Source organism: Ahaetulla prasina, chromosome 6, assembly GCF_028640845.1.
Source record: "Ahaetulla prasina isolate Xishuangbanna chromosome 6, ASM2864084v1, whole genome shotgun sequence".
NCBI lineage: Eukaryota > Metazoa > Chordata > Lepidosauria > Squamata > Colubridae > Ahaetulla > Ahaetulla prasina.
This window is the reverse complement of record NC_080544.1, coordinates 31,927,350-31,947,212: the sequence shown is the minus strand read 5'-3', so window position 1 is coordinate 31,947,212 and position 19,863 is coordinate 31,927,350. Positions and strand designations below refer to the sequence as shown.

The 19,863-nt window shown below is 42.8% G+C and overlaps 1 protein-coding gene across 7 annotated transcripts in view; it reads right to left on the bottom strand.

Moving 5' to 3' along the window:
• Positions 1-19,863, bottom strand: part of STAMBPL1 (STAM binding protein like 1) — a 51,741-nt gene that overhangs the window by 16,344 nt on the left and 15,534 nt on the right. For 5 of the 7 annotated variants that reach the window (XR_009155674.1, XM_058187708.1, XM_058187705.1 and 2 more), the window contains 7 exons: positions 18,967-19,046; positions 17,003-17,220; positions 14,859-14,934; positions 13,611-13,706; positions 9,580-9,913; positions 8,687-8,811; positions 4,268-4,405 (listed from right to left, as the gene is read on the bottom strand). Coding sequence is in view for 6 of the 7 variants with exons in the window: in XM_058187708.1 (XP_058043691.1) it covers positions 4,268-4,405; positions 8,687-8,811; positions 9,580-9,913; positions 13,611-13,706; positions 14,859-14,934; positions 17,003-17,220; positions 18,967-18,996 (1,017 nt within the window). In the remaining variant the exon portion in view is untranslated. The remainder of the gene's footprint in view (positions 1-4,267; positions 4,406-8,686; positions 8,812-9,579; positions 9,914-13,610; positions 13,707-14,858; positions 14,935-17,002; positions 17,221-18,966; positions 19,047-19,863) is intronic. The other 2 variants (XM_058187709.1, XM_058187711.1) reach the window with 1 other exon arrangement.

Below are 19,863 nucleotides of genomic sequence, written 5' to 3'. Positions count from 1 at the left end.
GCAGCCCGCCACGAAAGGAGGAGGAGGAGGAGGAAGCGGCGCGGCTGCTCCTGCTGCTGTTTCGCTCTCCGCCCCTTCCAGCGCCTTGACGCAGAGCGAGAGAGAGCAGAGAAAGGAACCGCGCCGTCCGACCGGCTGTGTGTGTGTTTGTGGTGGGGTCTCGTCCCAGCCACCCACCCACTCGCTCCCTTTCCTCTTCGGAGCGTGGGCTGATCTTAGAAGCGCTGTCGGCGGGGCCGTCGCCTCCTCCTCTTCCTCCACGCTCGCTCCTCTTGCACGCCTCAACCCCCATCCCCACCCTCTCCAGCGTGAAGGTCACCTCCTCCCTCTTCCAGGCGGCGGCGGCGGCGGCTCGAGCAGAGCGCCACAGCCGGCAGCTCCGCTTCCTCCCACCTTCCTCCTTGCTAAAGGGCCAAAGTCGGCTCCCCGCCCCGCGCGGGACCCGAGCCAAGCGGTCGCAGTCCAGCGAGCGGTGAAAGCGACATGCCGGCGCCACTCCGCTTTCACCGCTCGGCTGGACTGCGACCGCTTGGCTCGGTCCGCAGTAACTCCCGCCAGGCTGTGCGCGAAGAAACCATTTAAAAGCCCGCCAGGGCTTTCTTCTCCTCCGTGCTTCAAGTTGGGCTTTTAAATGGTTTCTTGGCGGCACAGCCTGGCGAGTTACTGCGACCTGAGCAAGCGGTCGCAGTCCAGCCGAACGGTGAAAGCGACATGCCGAGCGCCGCTCCGCTTTCACCGTTCGGCTGGACTGCGACCGGCTTGGCTCGGGTCCGCAGTAACTCCCGCCAGGCTGTGCCGCGAAGAAACCATTTAAAAGCCCCGCCAGGGCTTTCTTTCTTCTCCCTCCGTGCTTCAGAAGTTGGGCTTTTAAATGGTTTCTTGGCACAGCCTGGCGAGTTACTGCGGACCTGAGCCAAGCGGTCGCAGTCCAGCCGAACGGTGAAAGCGACATGCCGAGCGCCGCCCGCTTTCACCGCTCGCTGGACTGCGATCGCTTGGCTCGGGCCCGCAGTAACTCCCGCCGGGCTGTGCCGCGAAGAAACCATTTAAAACCCCAACTTCGGAAGCAGGGAGGGAGAAGAAAGAAAGCCCTGGCGGGGCTTTTAAATGGTTCCTTCGCGGCACAGCCTGGCGGGAGTTACTGCGGACCGAGCCAAGCGGTCGCAGTCCAGCCGAACGGTGAAAGCGACATGCGGCGCCGCTCCGCTTTCACCGCTCGCTGGACTGCGACCGCTTGGCTCGGTCCGCAGTAACTCCGCCAGGCTGTGCCAAGAAACCATTTAAAAGCCCAACTTCTGAAGCACGGAGGAGAAGAAAGAAAGCCCTGGCGGGCTTTTAAATGGTTTCTTCGCGCACAGCCTGGCGGAGTTACTGCGGACCGAGCCAAGCCGGTCGCAGTCCAGCCGAACGGTGAAAGCGACATGCGGCGCCGCTGCTCCTGCTGCTGTTTCGCTCTCCGCCCCTTCCAGCGCCTTGACGCAGAGCGAGAGAGAGCAGAGAAAGGAACGCGCCGTCCGACCGGCTGTGTGTGTGTTTGTGGTGGGGTCTCGTCCCAGCCACCCACCCACTCGCTCCCTTTCCTCTTCGGAGCGTGGGCTGATCTTAGAAGCCGCGCTGTCGGCGGGGCCGTCGCCTCCTCCTCTTCCTCCACGCCGCTCCTCTTGCACGCCTCAACCCCCATCCCCACCCTCTCCGCGTGAAGGTCACCTCCTCCCTCTTCCAGGCGGCGGCGGCGGCTCGAGCAGAGCGCCACAGCCGGCAGCTCCGCTTCCTCCCACCTTCCTCCTTGCTAAAGGGCCAAAGTCGGCTCCCCGCCCCGCGCGGGACCCGAGCCAAGCGGTCGCAGTCAGCGAGCGGTGAAAGCGACATGCCGGCGCCACTCCGCTTTCACCGTTCGGCTGGACTGCGACCGCTTGGCTCGGGTCCGCAGTAACTCCCGCCAGGCTGTGCCGCGAAGAAACCATTTAAAAGCCCGCCAGGGCTTTCTTCTCCTCCGTGCTTCAGAAGTTGGGCTTTTAAATGGTTTCTTGGCACAGCCTGGCGGGAGTTACTGCGGACCCGAGCCAAGCGGTCGCAGTCAGCCGAGCGGTGAAAGCGACATGCCGGCGCCGCTCGCTTTCACCGTTCGCTGGACTGCGACCGCTTGGCTCGGTCGCAGTAACTCCCGCCAGGCTGTGCCAAGAAACCATTTAAAAGCCCAACTTCTGAAGCACGGAGGAGAAGAAAGAAAGCCCTGGCGGGCTTTTAAATGGTTTCTTCGCGCACAGCCTGGCGGAGTTACTGCGGACCGAGCCAAGCGGTCGCAGTCCAGCCGAACGGTGAAAGCGACATGCGGCGCCGCCCGCCACCGCTCGCTGACTGCGACCGCTTGGCTCGGTCCGCAGTAACTCCGCCAGGCTGTGCCAAGAAACCATTTAAAAGCCCAACTTCTGAAGCACGGAGGAGAAGAAAGAAAGCCCTGGCGGGCTTTTAAATGGTTTCTTCGCGCACAGCCTGGCGGAGTTACTGCGGACCGAGCCAAGCCGGTCGCAGTCCAGCCGAACGGTGAAAGCGGAGCGCGCCGCATGTCGCCACCGCTCGGCTGGACTGCGACCGGCTTGGCTCGGGTCCGCAGTAACTCCGCCAGGCTGTGCCGCGAAGAAACCATTTAAAAGCCCGCCAGGGCTTTCTTCTCCTCCGTGCTTCAAGTTGGGCTTTTAAATGGTTTCTTCGGCACAGCCTGGCGGAGTTACTGCGGACCGAGCCAAGCCGGTCGCAGTCCAGCCGAACGGTGAAAGCGACATGCCGAGCGCCGCCCGCTTTCACCGCTCGCTGGACTGCGACCGCTTGGCTCGGGTCCGCAGTAACTCCCGCCAGGCTGTGCCGAAGAAACCATTTAAAAGCCCGCCAGGGCTTTCTTCTCCTCCGTGCTTCAGAAGTTGGGCTTTTAAATGGTTTCTTCGCGGCACAGCCTGGCGGAGTTACTGCGGACCGAGCCAAGCGGTCGCAGTCCAGCCGAACGGTGAAAGCGACATGCCGGCGCCGCTCGCTTTCACCGCTCGCTGGACTGCGATCGCTTGGCTCGGTCCGCAGTAACTCCCGCCAGGCTGTGCCGCCAAGAAACCATTTAAAAGCCCAACTTCTGAAGCACGGAGGAGAAGAAAGAAAGCCCTGGCGGGCTTTTAAATGGTTTCTTCGCGCACAGCCTGGCGGAGTTACTGCGGACCGAGCCAAGCCGGTCGCAGTCCAGCCGAACGGTGAAAGCGACATGCGGCGCCGCTCGCTTTCACCGCTCGCTGGACTGCGATCGCTTGGCTCGGTCCGCAGTAACTCCCGCCAGGCTGTGCCGCCAAGAAACCATTTAAAAGCCCAACTTCTGAAGCACGGAGGAGAAGAAAGCCCTGGCGGGCTTTTAAATGGTTTCTTCGCGCACAGCCTGGCGGAGTTACTGCGGACCGAGCCAAGCGGTCGCAGTCCAGCCGAACGGTGAAAGCGGAGCGCGCCGCATGTCGCTTTCACCGTTCGGCTGGACTGCGACCGGCTTGGCTCAGGTCCGCGCGGCGAACTGCTCAGCCTTGGGCAAATCCCGCCGGACGATCTCGCCGCCTCTTTGGCGTCTCCTGTGCGGGGTTCCCGAAGTACATCAAGACGTAGACTCGAGTATAAGCCGAGGGGGCGCTTTTCAGCACAAAAAACGTGCTGAAAAACTCGGCTTATACTCGAGTATATACGGTATCTCATTTTAAAAGAACTGACTGAGACTTAAGGAAAAGGAGGGGAAAAGACAATCGCCAAATTTGAACTTTATCCAAACAATATATTTAAATATTGTTACTCTAACAGTGGAGTGGAAGATCATTGATATAGGACATTGCATCCTTCTAACCTGACGTCCTATCACTCATTCCACAACTGACATCACCTCTCCTTCTGGAGTGATCTTATTTGGAAACATTTTTCAATATAAAACTTTCTTAGGTCTACTTGGATCAAGGAAGATACTTTGCCCCAAGTCCAATCTATGTCATCTGTTAGAATGTACATATGAATATAAAAAGCAAACATATGTGTATGTGTGTATGTATGTATGTATGTATGTATGCATGCATGTATGTATATGTAAAATGCAAAGATAGGTTTGTCTGAGAGAAAAAAAGCTGATCTGGTCTACTACCAGATGGCATGCAGCTCTGAACATTAGCTTAAAGAAAATGCAACCTTACATTGGAATTTCCTCCTGCTGCAAGAAATGTCTACTATCTAGCCAAGCATACTTATCTCTACCTACATGGATCCATCCCAGCGTCAGAAGATCATGTTGGTCTTGAACACCGAATAGCTCTTCCACATTCTCCATGTCACAATAGTCTGGTCCTGCAGACTGTTTTGGTACGATTATGTGAGTAATAGTGAATTCATTATGAGTCTGTAAGACACAAGCCCAAGGAAATAGCTTAAGGACTTCAATCCCCAGACCAGCACTGGCATCAACCAATTTTTTAAACTATTTATTTCACAGGAGCTGTGCACATTTAACCCAATCAATGCCAAAGAATCATCAAAACAACAGACAGAACAGGGGCCCTGGAGGTTCCTGTACTAGGGAGGCACTGTGTACTACATATAAAAATGTCTAGAGAAAAAAAAATACGTCACTGGACTCTATTCAAGGGTCTACAACAGGGGTGTCCAAACTTGGCCCCTTGAAGAGTGGTGGACTTCAACTCCCAGAATTCCCCAATCAGCATGAGCTATAAATATGAGCAAGTTGCTGGCTGGGGAATTCTGGAAGTTGAAGTCCACCACTCTTCAAGGGGCCAAGTTTGGACATCCCTGGTCTACAACCTTGGAAACTTTTAAGACTTGTGGACTTCAACTCCCAGAATTCCTCAGCCAGCAAAGCAAAACTGGCTGAGGAATTCTGGGAGTTCAAGTCCACAAGTCTTAAAGTTGCCAAGGTTGGAGACTCCTGCTCTAGTTCAGTATGGATTGATAACACAAAAGTTTACCATTCCTACCTGGAAATTCCAAGAATAAATCTTGTGGCCCACCATAGAGCTTATTTTCTTATTTATTTATATAGTTATACTGTAAGTTACTGAAGACTCCTAAAGGATATGGATCTATTTTCTTGTAAAGATGGGAGATGTTTTTTTTTAATAAACACTATTATTTCCTTATTCTTATTATTTAAATTCCATTTTCTTGCCCAGAATACATAAGTCTCATAAAAGCAGTTCAATAGTTCAAAGTAAAAGTGCACAAAGTGTTTTGAGGTGAATACTTTTGAATTTAGAATACCCTATTTCAAATGCAAAGCGTCTGCCCCTGAAAATATGATGGACTCCTTTTGTAAATTTTAGAAGGGTTTTTTCTAGTATTAACATTTCTCTTCTGAGTGTAAAACACAACTTGTTCAAAACACATCAAAATATTGTTTTAATCTCAAAACAGCTATTTATTTTTCATTCAAATTAGGGAACTTCACATTTCAGAATGAGGCATTTCAATTGAAAATGATTTGAATTGAATTTAAAGCTGTGCAAAATATGGTATTTGGTCTATGCTACTATTTTAGTTTTTTTTACATTATAGAATTGGTTTATGACCACACAGCCGGGCTGTTTTAGTACTTCTATAATCTGAAGCAACAGCAATATTCTCAATCTTTCTTCCTGGACTAGGGAATAATTTAAAACTGCTGCTTCCTTCTGTTCAGATAAGAATTAGGTTATTGGCTATATAGAAAAGTCACATTTATGATCTTTATGAAGAGAACAGCTCAACACAAACATATATGACAAAAAATGGGAACAATCAAACAAGCTTAGAGATATGGAAGTTTTTTCACGCCTCAAAATCCTGGAAGGTTCAAATGAATCCATGTTGAGGGAAGGCAATTAAGTCTCTGACAGTATCAAAATTTGAGACCATGATTTGCATTACAATTAGCAATGCCAATAGCAATAGCACTTTGTTTTATATACCACTCCATAGTGCTTCACAGCACTCTCTGGGCAGTTTACAATGTCATCATATTGCCCCCCCCCCTCCACAATATGGGAATTCATTTTACCAATCTCGGAAGGATAGAAGGCTGAGTCAACCATGAGCTCATCAGAATCGAATTCTGGGCTGTGGGCAGAATCAGCCTGCAATACTGCATTCTAACAGCTTCTTAGAAATGTGCCCATATGGATTTTGGATATTATTCAATTCTTAATCTCTGGAACATTCTCCCTATTTCCAAGATCGAACTAGGCTCTACTTTGGACATAAACTGATAGAAACATGTCTTTTTCAACACATGTCTGGAGACGAACAGCTATGCTTTCCTTCCTGCCCAGTTTGCAGTGGACTATTTTGTATTTTATTTATTTTTTGAGAGTTATGATTATGTTTATAGCTTTAATTGTTTCCGTTATCTGTAAGTCGTCTAGGGAAATGTAATGGTGGTAAAGAAATACTGAAAATAAAATTAATTTTAAAATAGACGGATTGATTCCTAATGGGATACTTTTCTAGACCACATTCTAAACCACTGCAGCCAAACATCCCAAAGTCTTAGAGACCCAAATGGTTCTTTAACCAACAAATAAAAGATACTGAATTGCTGAAGTTCTCTGAGCTGTTCTTCCTTTTACATCAGGGGTCTCCAACCTTGGTCCCTTTAAGACTTGTGGACTTCAACTCCCAGAGTCCCTCAGCCAGCAAAGCTGGCTCCCAGGAACTCTGGGAGTTGAAGTCCACAAGTCTTAAAGGGACCAAGGTTGAAGACCCCTGTTTTACATCATTTGCTATGAAGGATTGTTTACCCCAGCTTGAAAGTTTTACAAAATCATTACTAAGAATAACAGATAATTGGTCTCTTTGCTAAGTGGCAAAGATTCACCGAGGTATTAATATTCCCAAACACAAATGATGAGTCAAATGATTTAGTTCTACAGAACTTCTAAATAAATCCCTACAGCTTAAAATTTTATTATATATTTTCTTACTGAATGTACATAGTCTGCTATCACCCAAAAGGCTTATATAGTACCAAAACCATCAACCCCCACTTCCCCAGTAACACAAAAATTGTAATACAAACCAGATAGCCAAGAACAATAACAAAATCTTCCCATTCTCCATCACACCATGGAAAATCATTTATCATAGCAACAATCACTTCCTATGGATAGGCCCCTCATCATGTTACTGATCTTCATATCTTTTCTGATCAGGTGGCCTTCCTGAATTCCAGCAGGTTTACTGCTGATGTGATCTTGGGAAAAATGCGAGGAAGGTCTCAGCATTGATTATCTGTATTTTTTTTCAGAATCCAGAAGTTTCTAAAAGTGTGGTCAGAATCACTGGTCTAGTTTTGTAGTAATTTTATCAGATATGGTTGATTTTTTCTTAGACCAGGGGTCTCCAACCTTGACAACTTTAAGACTTGTGGACTTCAACTCCCAGAGTTCCTCAGCCAGCTTTGCTGGCCCCTGTGGCTCTGTGGCTCAGACTGGTAAGACAGTCTGTTATTAACACAGCTGCCTGCAATTACTGCAGGTTCTAGTCCCACCAGGCCCCAGGTTGACTCAGCCTTCCATCCTTTATAAGGTAGGTAAAATGAGGACCCAGATTGTTGGAGGCAATAAGTTGACTTTGTATATAAATATACAAATAGGATGAAGACTATTGCTAACATAGTGTAAGCCGCCCTGAGTCTTTGGAGAAGGGCGGGATATAAATGCAAATAAATAAATAAAAACTCTGGGAGTTTAAGTCCACAAATCTTAAAGTTGCCAAGGTTGGAGACCCCTGTCCTAGACTATCTTAAAATTGTTTGAGGCTAGTTTATAAATATCAATATAAATAAAAAATAATTTTTAAATGTTTTATTTCAGAAATATTATTAAACTCAGATAACTCCACTCCATATTAATGTATACAGGATAGAGCTGCTACAGACTGGATTTTAAAACTCTTTTTAGTTTTAGTTTGGTTATAATGATTTTAATACAGATACGCATATGCCCTTAGGGCCTGGACTAAGCCTTTCATATTTCATCCAACTAAGATTTCATTTCATCCAACGTGCCTACCGTTCCTGTCCCAATGTCCCCTTTGATTGTATCCAATTCGTATAGGTTTTTTTATACTTATGCTTATATATATGCTTATATATCATATAGTTATTTCATGCTTATGCTTACATATACTGTTGTGACAAATAAATAAATAAATCTTCACTGCTAATGATAGAAGCATTATTCAACAGCAAAAGAAAAAGAAAAAAAGAAAAGAAAATATCCAAGTTATATTTGCTAGAAGGTTCTCTTCCTTCCCTCCCAAGAATCTGGCATAACATACCCATCATTGTATTTAACATCACTTTGTTTCTAATAAAATTTCACAAAAACTAAGAGAAATGCAATGCAGAATCATAAAAAGGATTTTCCTGCACACATAGCAGGAAAATAGTTCAATAGTTATAGGCTTTCCAGTCATTAAGATCAACAATATTGCCACGAAAGTAGCAAGCAGCACAAAAAGATTTCTTGAAACGACCCTCACAGAGGTGGGGAAAAAAACCCCTCACTTATCACATCAGTTCACTGATGTTTCAGATCTACCTTCATTATGTTGTCATAACAAAAACTCATTCCAGTCACAGTACCATTCGAAGTGCCTTTGCCATACAAATGTGAAGGTTTTATTGTACCAGTTTTCCACAGAGAATGCCACATGTCTCTATTCCTCTCGCGGTGTTTCCGTCTGCAAGCAGCAAAAACTTGTGACAAAGATCACTGGGTAGAACCACACTTCGCAGTCCTTCAGTAGCATCGTCTAACAAAGAGAAGTGAGAATGACACTTACACAGCAGTCTAGTGTGAACTGTTCTCATACCACGTAATCTGAAAAGCCCTCAGTGGGCAGTGCACTGTTTTAGAGTGGGTGTTTAAGTGTTCAGCACTACAGCCGATCTAAAGACTCTACGTCTGACGTATCCTGATCAGAACAGACTTTTGGGGCACTTTTTATTTCTTTATTGCAAAGCAAACATACTAAGAAATTATAAGAGCCATGGTGGCAGAGTGGTTTGAATGCAGTATTGCTGGCTAATTCTGCCCACTGCCAAGAGTTCGATCCTAACCGGCTGAATGTTGACACTTTCCAAAGTCGGTAAAATAAGGATCCAGACTGTTGGGGGCAATATGCTGACTCTGTAACCTGCTTAGTGAAGACTATAAAGCACTATGAAGCTGTATATAAGTCTAAATCTAAGAGCTACGGTGGCGCAGTGGTTAGAATGCCATACTGCAGTCTACTTCTACTGGCTGCCGGCTGCCTGCAATTTGGCAGTTCGAATCTCACCAGGCTCAAGGTTCACTTAGCTTTCCATCCTTCCGAGGGGCATAAAATGAGGACCCAGATTGTTGGGGGCAAGATGCTGACTTTGTAAACCGCTTAGAGAGGGCTGTAAAGCACTGTGAAGTGGGGTATAAGTGCTATTGCTATTGCTAAAGTGCTATTGCTATTGCTATAGAATTATCTATAAAACCTATCCAGCCAATAACTTGAAAGGTAAACAATTAAAAAAATGTACTTTCTTACTCTGAACGGCACTTAAGGTAGCAGCTGGCTTTAAGGCCCGACTGATTGGAGGAGATTGACTAGCAGAAGCATCACACTTGTTTGCTATTATTTTGGGGAAAGTATTGTTCAGGTGTGGAGCTGATGACGTGTTCCCATCTGGTGGCTCTGATATAACTGAATTATTCTTAGTTTTCTGACCACGAGCTATTTCTTGCTTTTTTAACTGATCTTCAAAGAATTGAAACTGTTCTGTTTCCAGTTGCTGTTGACGGATCTGTGCAATCCGCTTCTTTTCTGCCTCAATTAATTTCTCTTGCTCTAGTTTCTTCAGTAACTCAGCTTTGCCTTTGTTCTGGAAAATAGAATACATTAAAAGAACATGTTGTCAACTAAAACAGGGTTAATCCAAGTGAGAAGGTACAATGCATTTAAACAACATTAATCGTAATAGATCTGAATACTTTAATATCCGCTGCATCTACCAAGAACATCTCCAGATGTTATCAGTATCTGAAAAGTGATGTTGCAACATCATTCTCCAGATGTTGCAACATCATTCTCCAGACTTAGCTCTGCATGGCTAAGATGAGGACTGCTAACAGCTGCAAATCAGGAACATCTGGAAGACTAAAGGGTCAAGTTTCTATACTTAAAATAGATTTTAAAAGCAAAGGATCTGGATCTGGAAGATGATTAATTCTTCGGACAAGAGATTTTCTCCAGCTTAATTTATTCTGATTATTGAAGTCTCAATAATAGACTGCTAGAATTCAATACCACTCTAATGTCTGAATTTGCCACCCTCTGCCCCATTTTGCAAGTTTTATTAGGTCATATTTATTCAAATCTTTGCCATCATGCTTAGTCTGAATTTGGGAAACAAAAATAAAAATCTATATCATAAATATATATTAGGTATATCAGGAAAGGACTGTAACCTTAGCTAAATCATTAGGCCTATGTGAAATAAATCTGGAGAGTTACATTGCATTTTAGAATTTACATTGCATTCATAAAAAAAGTACCAGAAGAAGCTGTGTCTTGGTGCACATTTCATACTCATTATACTCATTATACATTTTAACTTGTAATCTTTTACCCTGTTCCCCCAAAATAAGACATCCCCTGATAATAAGCCCAATCAGGCTTTTGAGTGCATGGCAATAAGGCCAAGCGCTTATTTCAAGGTTCAAAAAAATATAAGACAGGGTCTTATTTGCAGGGAAGCACGGTAGTATTGGAAGAAGACTCCATATACAAAAGCAAATACAATCTCACCAACAATATAATATTAGGCTACAAAGTCATATATGATTACTTCTAGTAAATATCAACAATAACTCCACATTTCTGCAATATTTCAACAAAGAAATATTCTTGGCATTGACTTTCTTTGTTTTTAGCAACAAGGAAATATTTTTTTCATTTTCTCAGGCCTTTTCATTTATATCAATATGTTAATTATTCATATTTATGGTGCACAGAAACTTTTAACTGCTCTGGCTGCTGCTTTTGTTTTTTTTATTGTCTGTCTTAATGATTATTGAAATACTAAGTTTAACTTAATGGGTTGTAAATAAACTTATTTATTTAAGTTAAATAAATAAAATAAATAAAATAAATAAAATAAATAAAATAAATAAAATAAATAAAATAAATAAATAAAATAAATAAAATAAATAAAATAAATAAAATAAATAAATAAGTTGGGCTCAGAGAGAGAGTGACTGGTCCAAAGTCACCCAGTTGCAGTGGTGGGTTTCAATTTTTTTTACTACTGATTCTGTGGACGTGGCTTGGTGGGCGTGGTGTGGCTTGGTAGGCGTGGCTTGGTGGATGTGGCAGGGGAATGATACTGTAAAATCTCCATTCCCACCCCACTCCAGGGGAAGGATACTGCAAAATCCCCATTTCCTCCTGATCAGCTGGAACTTGGGAGGCAGAGAATAGATGGGGGCGGGGCCAGTCAGAATTTTTACTATCGGTTCTCCGAACTACTCAAAATTTCCGCTACCGGTTCTCCAGAACTGGTCAGAACCTGCTAGAACCTACCTCTGCCCAGCTGGCTTTCATGGCTAAGGCCGAACTTCAACTCACGAACTTCAACTCACAGGACAACTAAAGGTAGTCCTCAACTTACGACCACAATTGAGCCCAAAATTTAAGTTGCTAAGTGGTAAGTTTGTTAAGTGAGTTTTGCCTCATTTTTCGACTTTTCTCGCCTCTTGTTAAGCGAATCACTGCAGATCTTAAATTAGCAACATGGTTGTTAAGTGAATCTGGCTCCTCAATGGACTTTGCTTGTCAGAAAGCTGCAAAATGACACATTTATGACACTGCAACTGTCATAAATGTGAGTCAGCTGTCAGGCATCTGAATGTAAATCACGTGACCACGGGGATGCGGCAATGGTCACAAGTGTGAAAAATGGTCATAAGTCACTTTTTTCAGTGCTGTTGTAATTTCAAATGGTTACTAAATGAACTGTTGTATGTCAAGAACTACCTGTATGGTGCCTTAACCACTAGACAAAATTGGTTCTCTGATGCTGACAGTGCGACATTCATTATCAGCTTAATTGAGTGTCCATAGATGGGGAATGATAAGAAACCAAGATAATGACTGTACTTGGACAATTACCATATTTTTCGGAGTATAAGACGCACCGGAGTATAAGACACACCTTAATTTTGGGGGAAAATAAGAAAATAAGAAAAAAGCTGATTGGCAGGTAGATTGGCCTCCTGGAATTCCCCCAATCAGCTGTTCCCAGTGGTGAATTTTAGCAACAGGTTCCTTGGTTGTGAGCTCTGTGCCTTGCTTCTTTTTTGCTTTTTTTTCTGCCTCTGAAACACTGTTTCAGAAAAAACATTTTTTTTGCCTCTGAAAGCCTCCAAAACAGAACTTCAGAAAAAAAGCCTCTGAAGCTCTGTTTGGGGCTTTTTTTTCTAAGCTCTGTGAAGCTCTGTTTGAGGCTTTTTTTCTGAAGCTCCGTTTGGGGCTTTGTTTCTAAAGCTCCATTTCTGATGCTTTTTTCAGCCTCTGAAACTTCCATTTGAGAAGCTGGGCGGGGTTACATTTGGAGTATAAGACACACCCGGATTTTCACCCTCTTTTTTGTACTCTGAAAAATATGGTAAAGGCCTTTAGGCACATATGTGACATTGTATACACATATGAAGAGGAAGGGCTTGGATCACATAGTTGCACCTACCACCTTGGCCTTTGGTCCCCTTTCCCTCTGCGGATACCCCCATGTGAAAGAAGAAAAATGTTAGCCTTGGGAGTTAGTCCAGACAAAAAAGCACACTCAGTTCCACCTTGATTGTAAGGTTATATTAACAGAAACTTGCAAGTCTTAAATTATATCTTTCCCCTTCCCCTTGTTTTTACAATCCAAGAAACTAGAAAGAGGTCCGTTCTGACGTAACTACCACACCCACAATCCTTCTGCAAACACAGATGCTTCTTATCTCACTGTTGTCTTGTCTGTGGCAATTCCTCCTATCTGCCAAAGCCATTCCCACACACATTACACAAAAAGGACTAGCATGTGGTAGGAAGAGAAGGGGGGGGGAGATTTTCAGGAGCACCATGATTTCTCAGGGAGGAGGCAGTACATTCAGGAGAGAAACCTAATTAAGAGACTATTCAGTTTCAAGATGTGTGTGGGCGGTAGGAAGAGATTCAGGATAGCCTCCCTAGAATCTTAAGATATATCTATTAGGTTAGAAGATATGGCTTTAGTCTGGCAAGATTCTGTCTCTTAGGCCCAGCTGAAAGAGGCATGACCAAGGATCTGATTGACTCAGTCTCCAAAGTGGAAGAGGAGTCTACACCCATATGATTGGATTAACCTTCCAGTACACCGGAGAAGCAGTCACTTTGCCTAAACCAAAATGAATGACAACAGATTTAAAATTGCTATTTAGTTTATAGTAGCTTTCACCACATAAATTTATAATTTTGCTTTAGCACTGCTATTCAGAGGATGTATTAGAAAGTTTAAACCTTAAACTCTCTACTTATAGCTAAAAAGTGAAAGGTACCTTATCTTGCATATATTCCTGGTATTCTGCATTGTATTTCTTTAACAACTCTTTCTTCAATTCATCAGTCCTTGGAAATGCTACATCCTTCAGTTTCTTTGTTAGAGAGAAAATAAGAGAAATAAAATGCAACTTAAACATATACAAACACATACATAAATACTTCTGCTGCTTCATGTGCCAAATATATTAATCCTACAGGTAGAATAAATGTTTTACTAGTATAGTATTAAATATATATATTTAATATTAAATATAAATATTATATAAATAATATTAAATATAAATATTAAATATTAAATATAGTATTAAATTTATATATATATTTATATATATATAAATATAGGCTAGAAACTAGGAGACTGTGAGTTCTAGTCCCACCTTAGCCATGAAAGCCAGCTGGATGACTTTGAGCCAGCCTTTCTCTCAGCCAATGATAATACTGTAGACCTGACAGACAGACTGGGTGGTCAATTTGATCCAAAACAAAAAAAAGCACTTTTGGACAACGAAACAGCTCCAGCTCCAGAGTATTTATCAATAAGGTTGAAATTAAATGGCAGGTTAATCTTTTCTCTGCTATTAACACAAGGAATATGCAACTACAGGTAGTCCTTGACTTACAAACACTCATTTAGTGAATGTTTGAAGTTCCAAAGGCACTGAAAAAAGTGACTTATGACCATTTTTCACACTTACGACCATTAAAGCATCCCCATGGTCACATAATCAAAATCCAGACATTTTGGAACTGATTCATAAGTATGACGGTTACAATGTCCTGGGGTGGAGTGAACACCTTTTGTGACTATCTGAGAAGCAAATGGGGAAGCCAGATTGATTTAGCAAGCATGTCACTAATTTAACTGCAGTGATTCGCTTAACAGCTGTGGCATGTAAGATCATAAAATGGAGCAAAATTCAGTTAACAAGTCTCACTTAGCAACAGAGATTTTGGGGTTAATTGTGGTTGTAAATCCACTGCATTCCACCTTTGGATAATAGACAAAACATTCCTCAGATTATAGATTGCTAGCTTTCAGGATTTGGCCCTTTAAAAAAACTCAAGCTTGAACCTAGCATCAAAAATCAAATTACTGATCACAGTTTGTAAATCTGAACCTTAATGGGCTCAATAAGAGCATTCAACATTCTCAGGCTACTGTCAGGGTTTTTTTTTTCATTAGTCATTCTTGAAAGAGAGAGAAATCCCCTAGATGGCCATTTCTTTTGAAAAAGACACTCTACCTTCATAATATCCTGTTTCTCTGGAACTGCACATTGCTGGTAGTCTCGGTGACATGGCAGCTTCTCTACAAACAACCTGAAAAACACACACACACATTTATCCCTTTGCAAGCCTGATGAACAACACTAATGCTTTTCCACTGAGACAACTGCAAAATAGATAAATGAGGTTAGAAGGAACGTTTTTCTTCTTCTTTCATTCACAGAAGCTTTCTGTATCTTTGAAGTTTAAATTAGCAGCACTGCTATTCTATTGTTGAGTCCCCATAACAGAATATTCAGAGCTTTGAAGGGATATTTTGCTATTCTGAAAGTCCATAGCGTGTGGCCCTCTGAAACTGTTCAGGAAAAGGACCCCCACCTCCTTCTAAACACAAAATGGTCACACCAAAGCTTCACTTGGCCATCTCAACAGTTGGAAATGATGAATGGGCAGAAGCCTCTTCCACTTCAACCAGAGGGTAACTGGAAGTACCAGAAGAGGCCTTGAATGAATGGGAGATTCATTTCCATGTGAGATGCACACCGTGGTACCCCTGCATCTAATGATACAAATTGTGAAGGGCCTCATCAATGCAAAGTACTGCTCCCTTGAAGGCATAAGCCGAGAGTCTTGTGATGGCGACCAGAAGGTTGGTAGTTCAAGACCCAAGTGCTGCATAAAGGGGTGAGCTCCCAATCTTGCCAACCTAGCAGGGGCCGGATAGCTCAGGCTGGTAAAGCCTGTTATTAAGAACACAAAGCCTGCAATTACTGCAGGTTCAAGCCCGGCCCAAGGTTGACTCAGCCTTCCATCCTTTATAAGGTAGGTAAAATGAGGACCCAGATTGTTGGGGGGGCAATAAGTTGACTTTGTAAAAATATACAAATAGAATGAGACTATTGCCTTATACACTGTAAGCCGCCCTGAGTCTTCGGAGAAGGGCGGGGTATAAATGTAAACAAAAAAAAAAAAGTTTGAAAGCATACAAATGCACGTGAATAAATAGATACCACTTCGGTGAGAAGGTAACAGGGTTCAAGTCCCCCTCAGTGTATAATCATGCTGGTCACATGATCACAGAAAGAGTCTTTGGACAATGCTGGCTTCCTTGGACAGGACATGGAGATGACCATTGCTCCTGGGAGTTGGATACCACAGGACAGAGGAAACCTTATAATTGTTTGGAATCATATTATTTATTATGGTGCAGTCTCACTATTTTTAGTGGAACTCTTCTGAAAGAAATGGCTTGTAAATTATACTCAATGCCAACTTTCAGAAGGTATTTTTGCATGTCTACATTTATTAAAAAATAATCTTTCGTTTCACCACGTTACTCTCTCCTTTTCAAATATAGCAAGCATTAGTTGATTCCCTAATATTATTTCCCTCAAATACCAACAATGTCAGATGCATGGCATAGTAGCGTGCTTGACTTTCCACACCTCCGGAATAGTCAACTAATAAAACTGAATTCAAACTTGAATTGAACTTTTTCCAGGGATTTTGTATGTATGTATGTACGTATAATTGTAGACAGAGCAAACATATCCACAGTTTTAATGATGACCTCCAGTTTATGGTGATATTTAACTCACAATCATTTAGGAGTTACCAGATTTAGACTTCTTGTTATTAAGACTATGCAAAGTTTCATATTCAGTTTCTGAGCATACGAAGCGCAGCACCTGTTTGCATATTTTGGAAGCAGTTGCATCTTTTCATGGGGTTATTCTGCTGCTCTCTGCAGCAGCCATGGATTAATGGGGTGTGATTAGTCAGTTGACTAGACAGTTGCAAATCAGTGCTTTCTCTCATGACCTCACATCAGCCCCAGGTTCGGACCGGTTCTATAGAACCGGTAGTAAAATTGGCGAGAGGCTCCACCCACTGACTCAAATGTCATCAAAACTCTTCTGCGTCTGCACAGGACGGCACAGGCACTTGCAATCAAAGCGGGCACACACGTGCAGGCACAATGCAAACCGACAGTAAAGGTAAGTAGAACCCACCCCTGCCTCACCTGTCCCAAAACCTTTCTGAAATTGAATCCAAAAGATTGCACAATCCTAATCAGTACGTTCTGCTAGTCCTGCACCAAGGCAATAAAATACTTACAATTTCTAAATTTTAAAGTACGTATTTACAAACTGATCCTTACGTTATAAATTTATTGTAGAGGACGAAGGCATTTTCAAGATTTCCCTCTTGCAGGTAGACAGAAGCCATGCGCTCCATCTCCACACCGGATCTGAAGTAGCGTCGGGGTGTAATGTCTTCATTTATTGTGATGTTACAGCCAAGCTTGCTTAAGGCACGGACACGCTCCTCTGGGCTCAAGGAAATATCTGTGTGGTCAGGAATAGCTGCTAGCTTTTTCTGTTAAAGCAGAGGTCATACATTGGACTTTATTTTGACAGGTGACTTTGATTCATGTATGTTCAATATTTCTGATAGGCGAATGAAATTATGGGCTAGGTACACCCCATGCTTTTAAGAAGAAGCTGTCTTTGTGTTTCCACAAAATCCCTGCAAAATAAATGGTTATGCTAAAACAAACATTTCCACTGCATCAGTGGTGAAATTCAATTTTTTTTACTACCGGTTCTGTGGCATGGCTTGGTGGGTGTGGCAGGGGAAGGATATTGCAAAATCCCCATTCCCTCCCCACTCTTGGGGGAAGGATATTGCAAAATATAAATATCTCACAGGGAGGGACTCCTCAGGGTGCCGTCGGCCAGGCAGTGCCGACTAGCGACACCCAGGGGAAGGGCCTTTTCTGTGGGGGCTCCCACCCTCTGGAACGAACTTCCCCCAGGACTTCGCCAACTTCCTGACCTTCGAACCTTCCGCCGCGAGCTTAAGACACATCTATTTATTTATGCAGGACTGGACTAGAATTTTTGAATTTTTAAATTTTGAATTTGGTTTTAATGGGGTTTTATTATTTGTATTTCTATTTTAAATATTTGGCCTTATTTAATAAGTTTTTTAATTGTTGTTTTATCCTGTATTTATATGTATGTTTTATTCTGGCTGTAAACCGCCCTGAGTCCCTAGGGAGATAGGGCGGTATAAAAATGCGAAAAATAAATAAATAAATAAATAAAATCTCCATTCTGACCTCACTCTGGGGCCAGCTAGAAGTGGTATTTGCCAGTTCTCTGACCTACTCAAAATTTCCTCTGCCAGTTCTCTGAACTGCTCAAAATTTCTGCTACCAGTTCTCCAGAACCTGTCAGAACCTGCTGAATTTCATCTCTGCACTTCATTGTATTGTATGCATGCATGCACACACACTCATCAAAAGCACAATTACCTTGACACATATTCCAACTGACAAGCAACCAAAGTAAGACCTGTGTTGCATTTCCCTGGTTTTTCTTTTCTTTCGTGTACACTTATGCAAATGCATTTTAACAATGAACCTTTTGGTCTCTACTTTTAAAATCAGTGTGATTTTTAATTTGACCGGTGACTTTGATTCACATATGTTCAATATTTCTGATCAGCAAATGAAATTATGGGCTAAGTACACCCCATGCTTTTAAGAAGAAGCTATTTCCATAATATCCCTGAAAATGATTACGCTAAAACAAACATTTCCACTACACTGTATGCATGCACACACACACACGCACGCACGCACACACACACACACACACACACTCATCAAAAGCATAATTACCTTGACACTTACTGCAACTGACATGCAACCAAAGTAAAGCCCGTTGTGGTGCATTTCCCTGGTTTTTTCCTTTTGCAAATGTATTTTAACAATGAACCTTTCGGTCTCTATTTTTAAAATCAATGTGAACTAGCCCTCTATTATTCTCTAATGGAGATGACCATGAGAAATAAAAAAAAACCCAACCATGATTCATGCTGAAAAGCCTAAGGTTAAGAAACTGTTATTGAAAACAGCATCTTCATAGCAATAGCATTTAAGGACAACGTTACGAACCACAAACTGGGACTAACGTAGATGCATCTTTACTAGATTTGGGGAATCAGTGCATCCCAGGACGTATTTGAATTTGAATAGAATGCTTGTTCTACAAAAGCCCAGCAGATATGTTGCCTGATCAGCAGTTTTTCCCTATATTATAAAGCATTCATCCTTACCAAGGAACTCACAGTGAATGGTTCTTCCATGTTGTGTCAGCAACCCAGCTTATCCTTTTTCTTCTTTCCGATCATGCCATCTAGTCACAAAAGAGAATGGGAAAATGTACAGCACTCTGTGCAAACAGCAAACTACACAAATTAGTAGCCGTTGGAGAAATTCCAAAGAAATGTAAGCAAATGAAATCAAATCCTATCATATTATTCAGAGTAGAACAACAATAAAGCACAAATATAAATTTTAAAATACAGAAAAATCAGCCCTGAAACAATTAATAATGAAAAATGGATACTAACCAGCTTCTGCAAGCTATAGCTATTGCTAGAAACCTGGAAACCTTTATAATGCTTATCTAGATTACATCTTGCAGAAGGAAGACTGTATGTAATTCCTTGATCAGAGAAATAGCAACTTTCTGATAATCAGGGTCACAGCTGCTTGCAATTACTACAAGTTCAAGTCCCACCAGGCCCAAGGTTGACTCAGCCTTCCATCCTTTATAAGGTAGGTAAAATGAGTACCCAGATTGTTGGGGGCAATAAAAGTTGACTTTGTATATAATATACAAATATACAAATGGATGAAGACTATTGCTTAACACAGTGTAAGCCGCCCTGAGTCTTCGGAGAAGGGCGGGATATAAATTCAAATTTTAAAAAAATGAATGCCAGATGCCATAGGTGGTGCACAGGGCACTGTATATCATTATACACAGATATTGACTCAATCGCTGTATCTGAGCAGATGCACTGAGACATTTGCCTCTAATCTATATTGCAATATTTTCAAGTAATAAAATGATCAACCTGGGAAAACAATGATTATTTGAGGTTGCAGCTAATTTCCTCCACAGTACCTTAAAAGCAATTGGACTGAAAGCTGTCCTTAAATCAAGA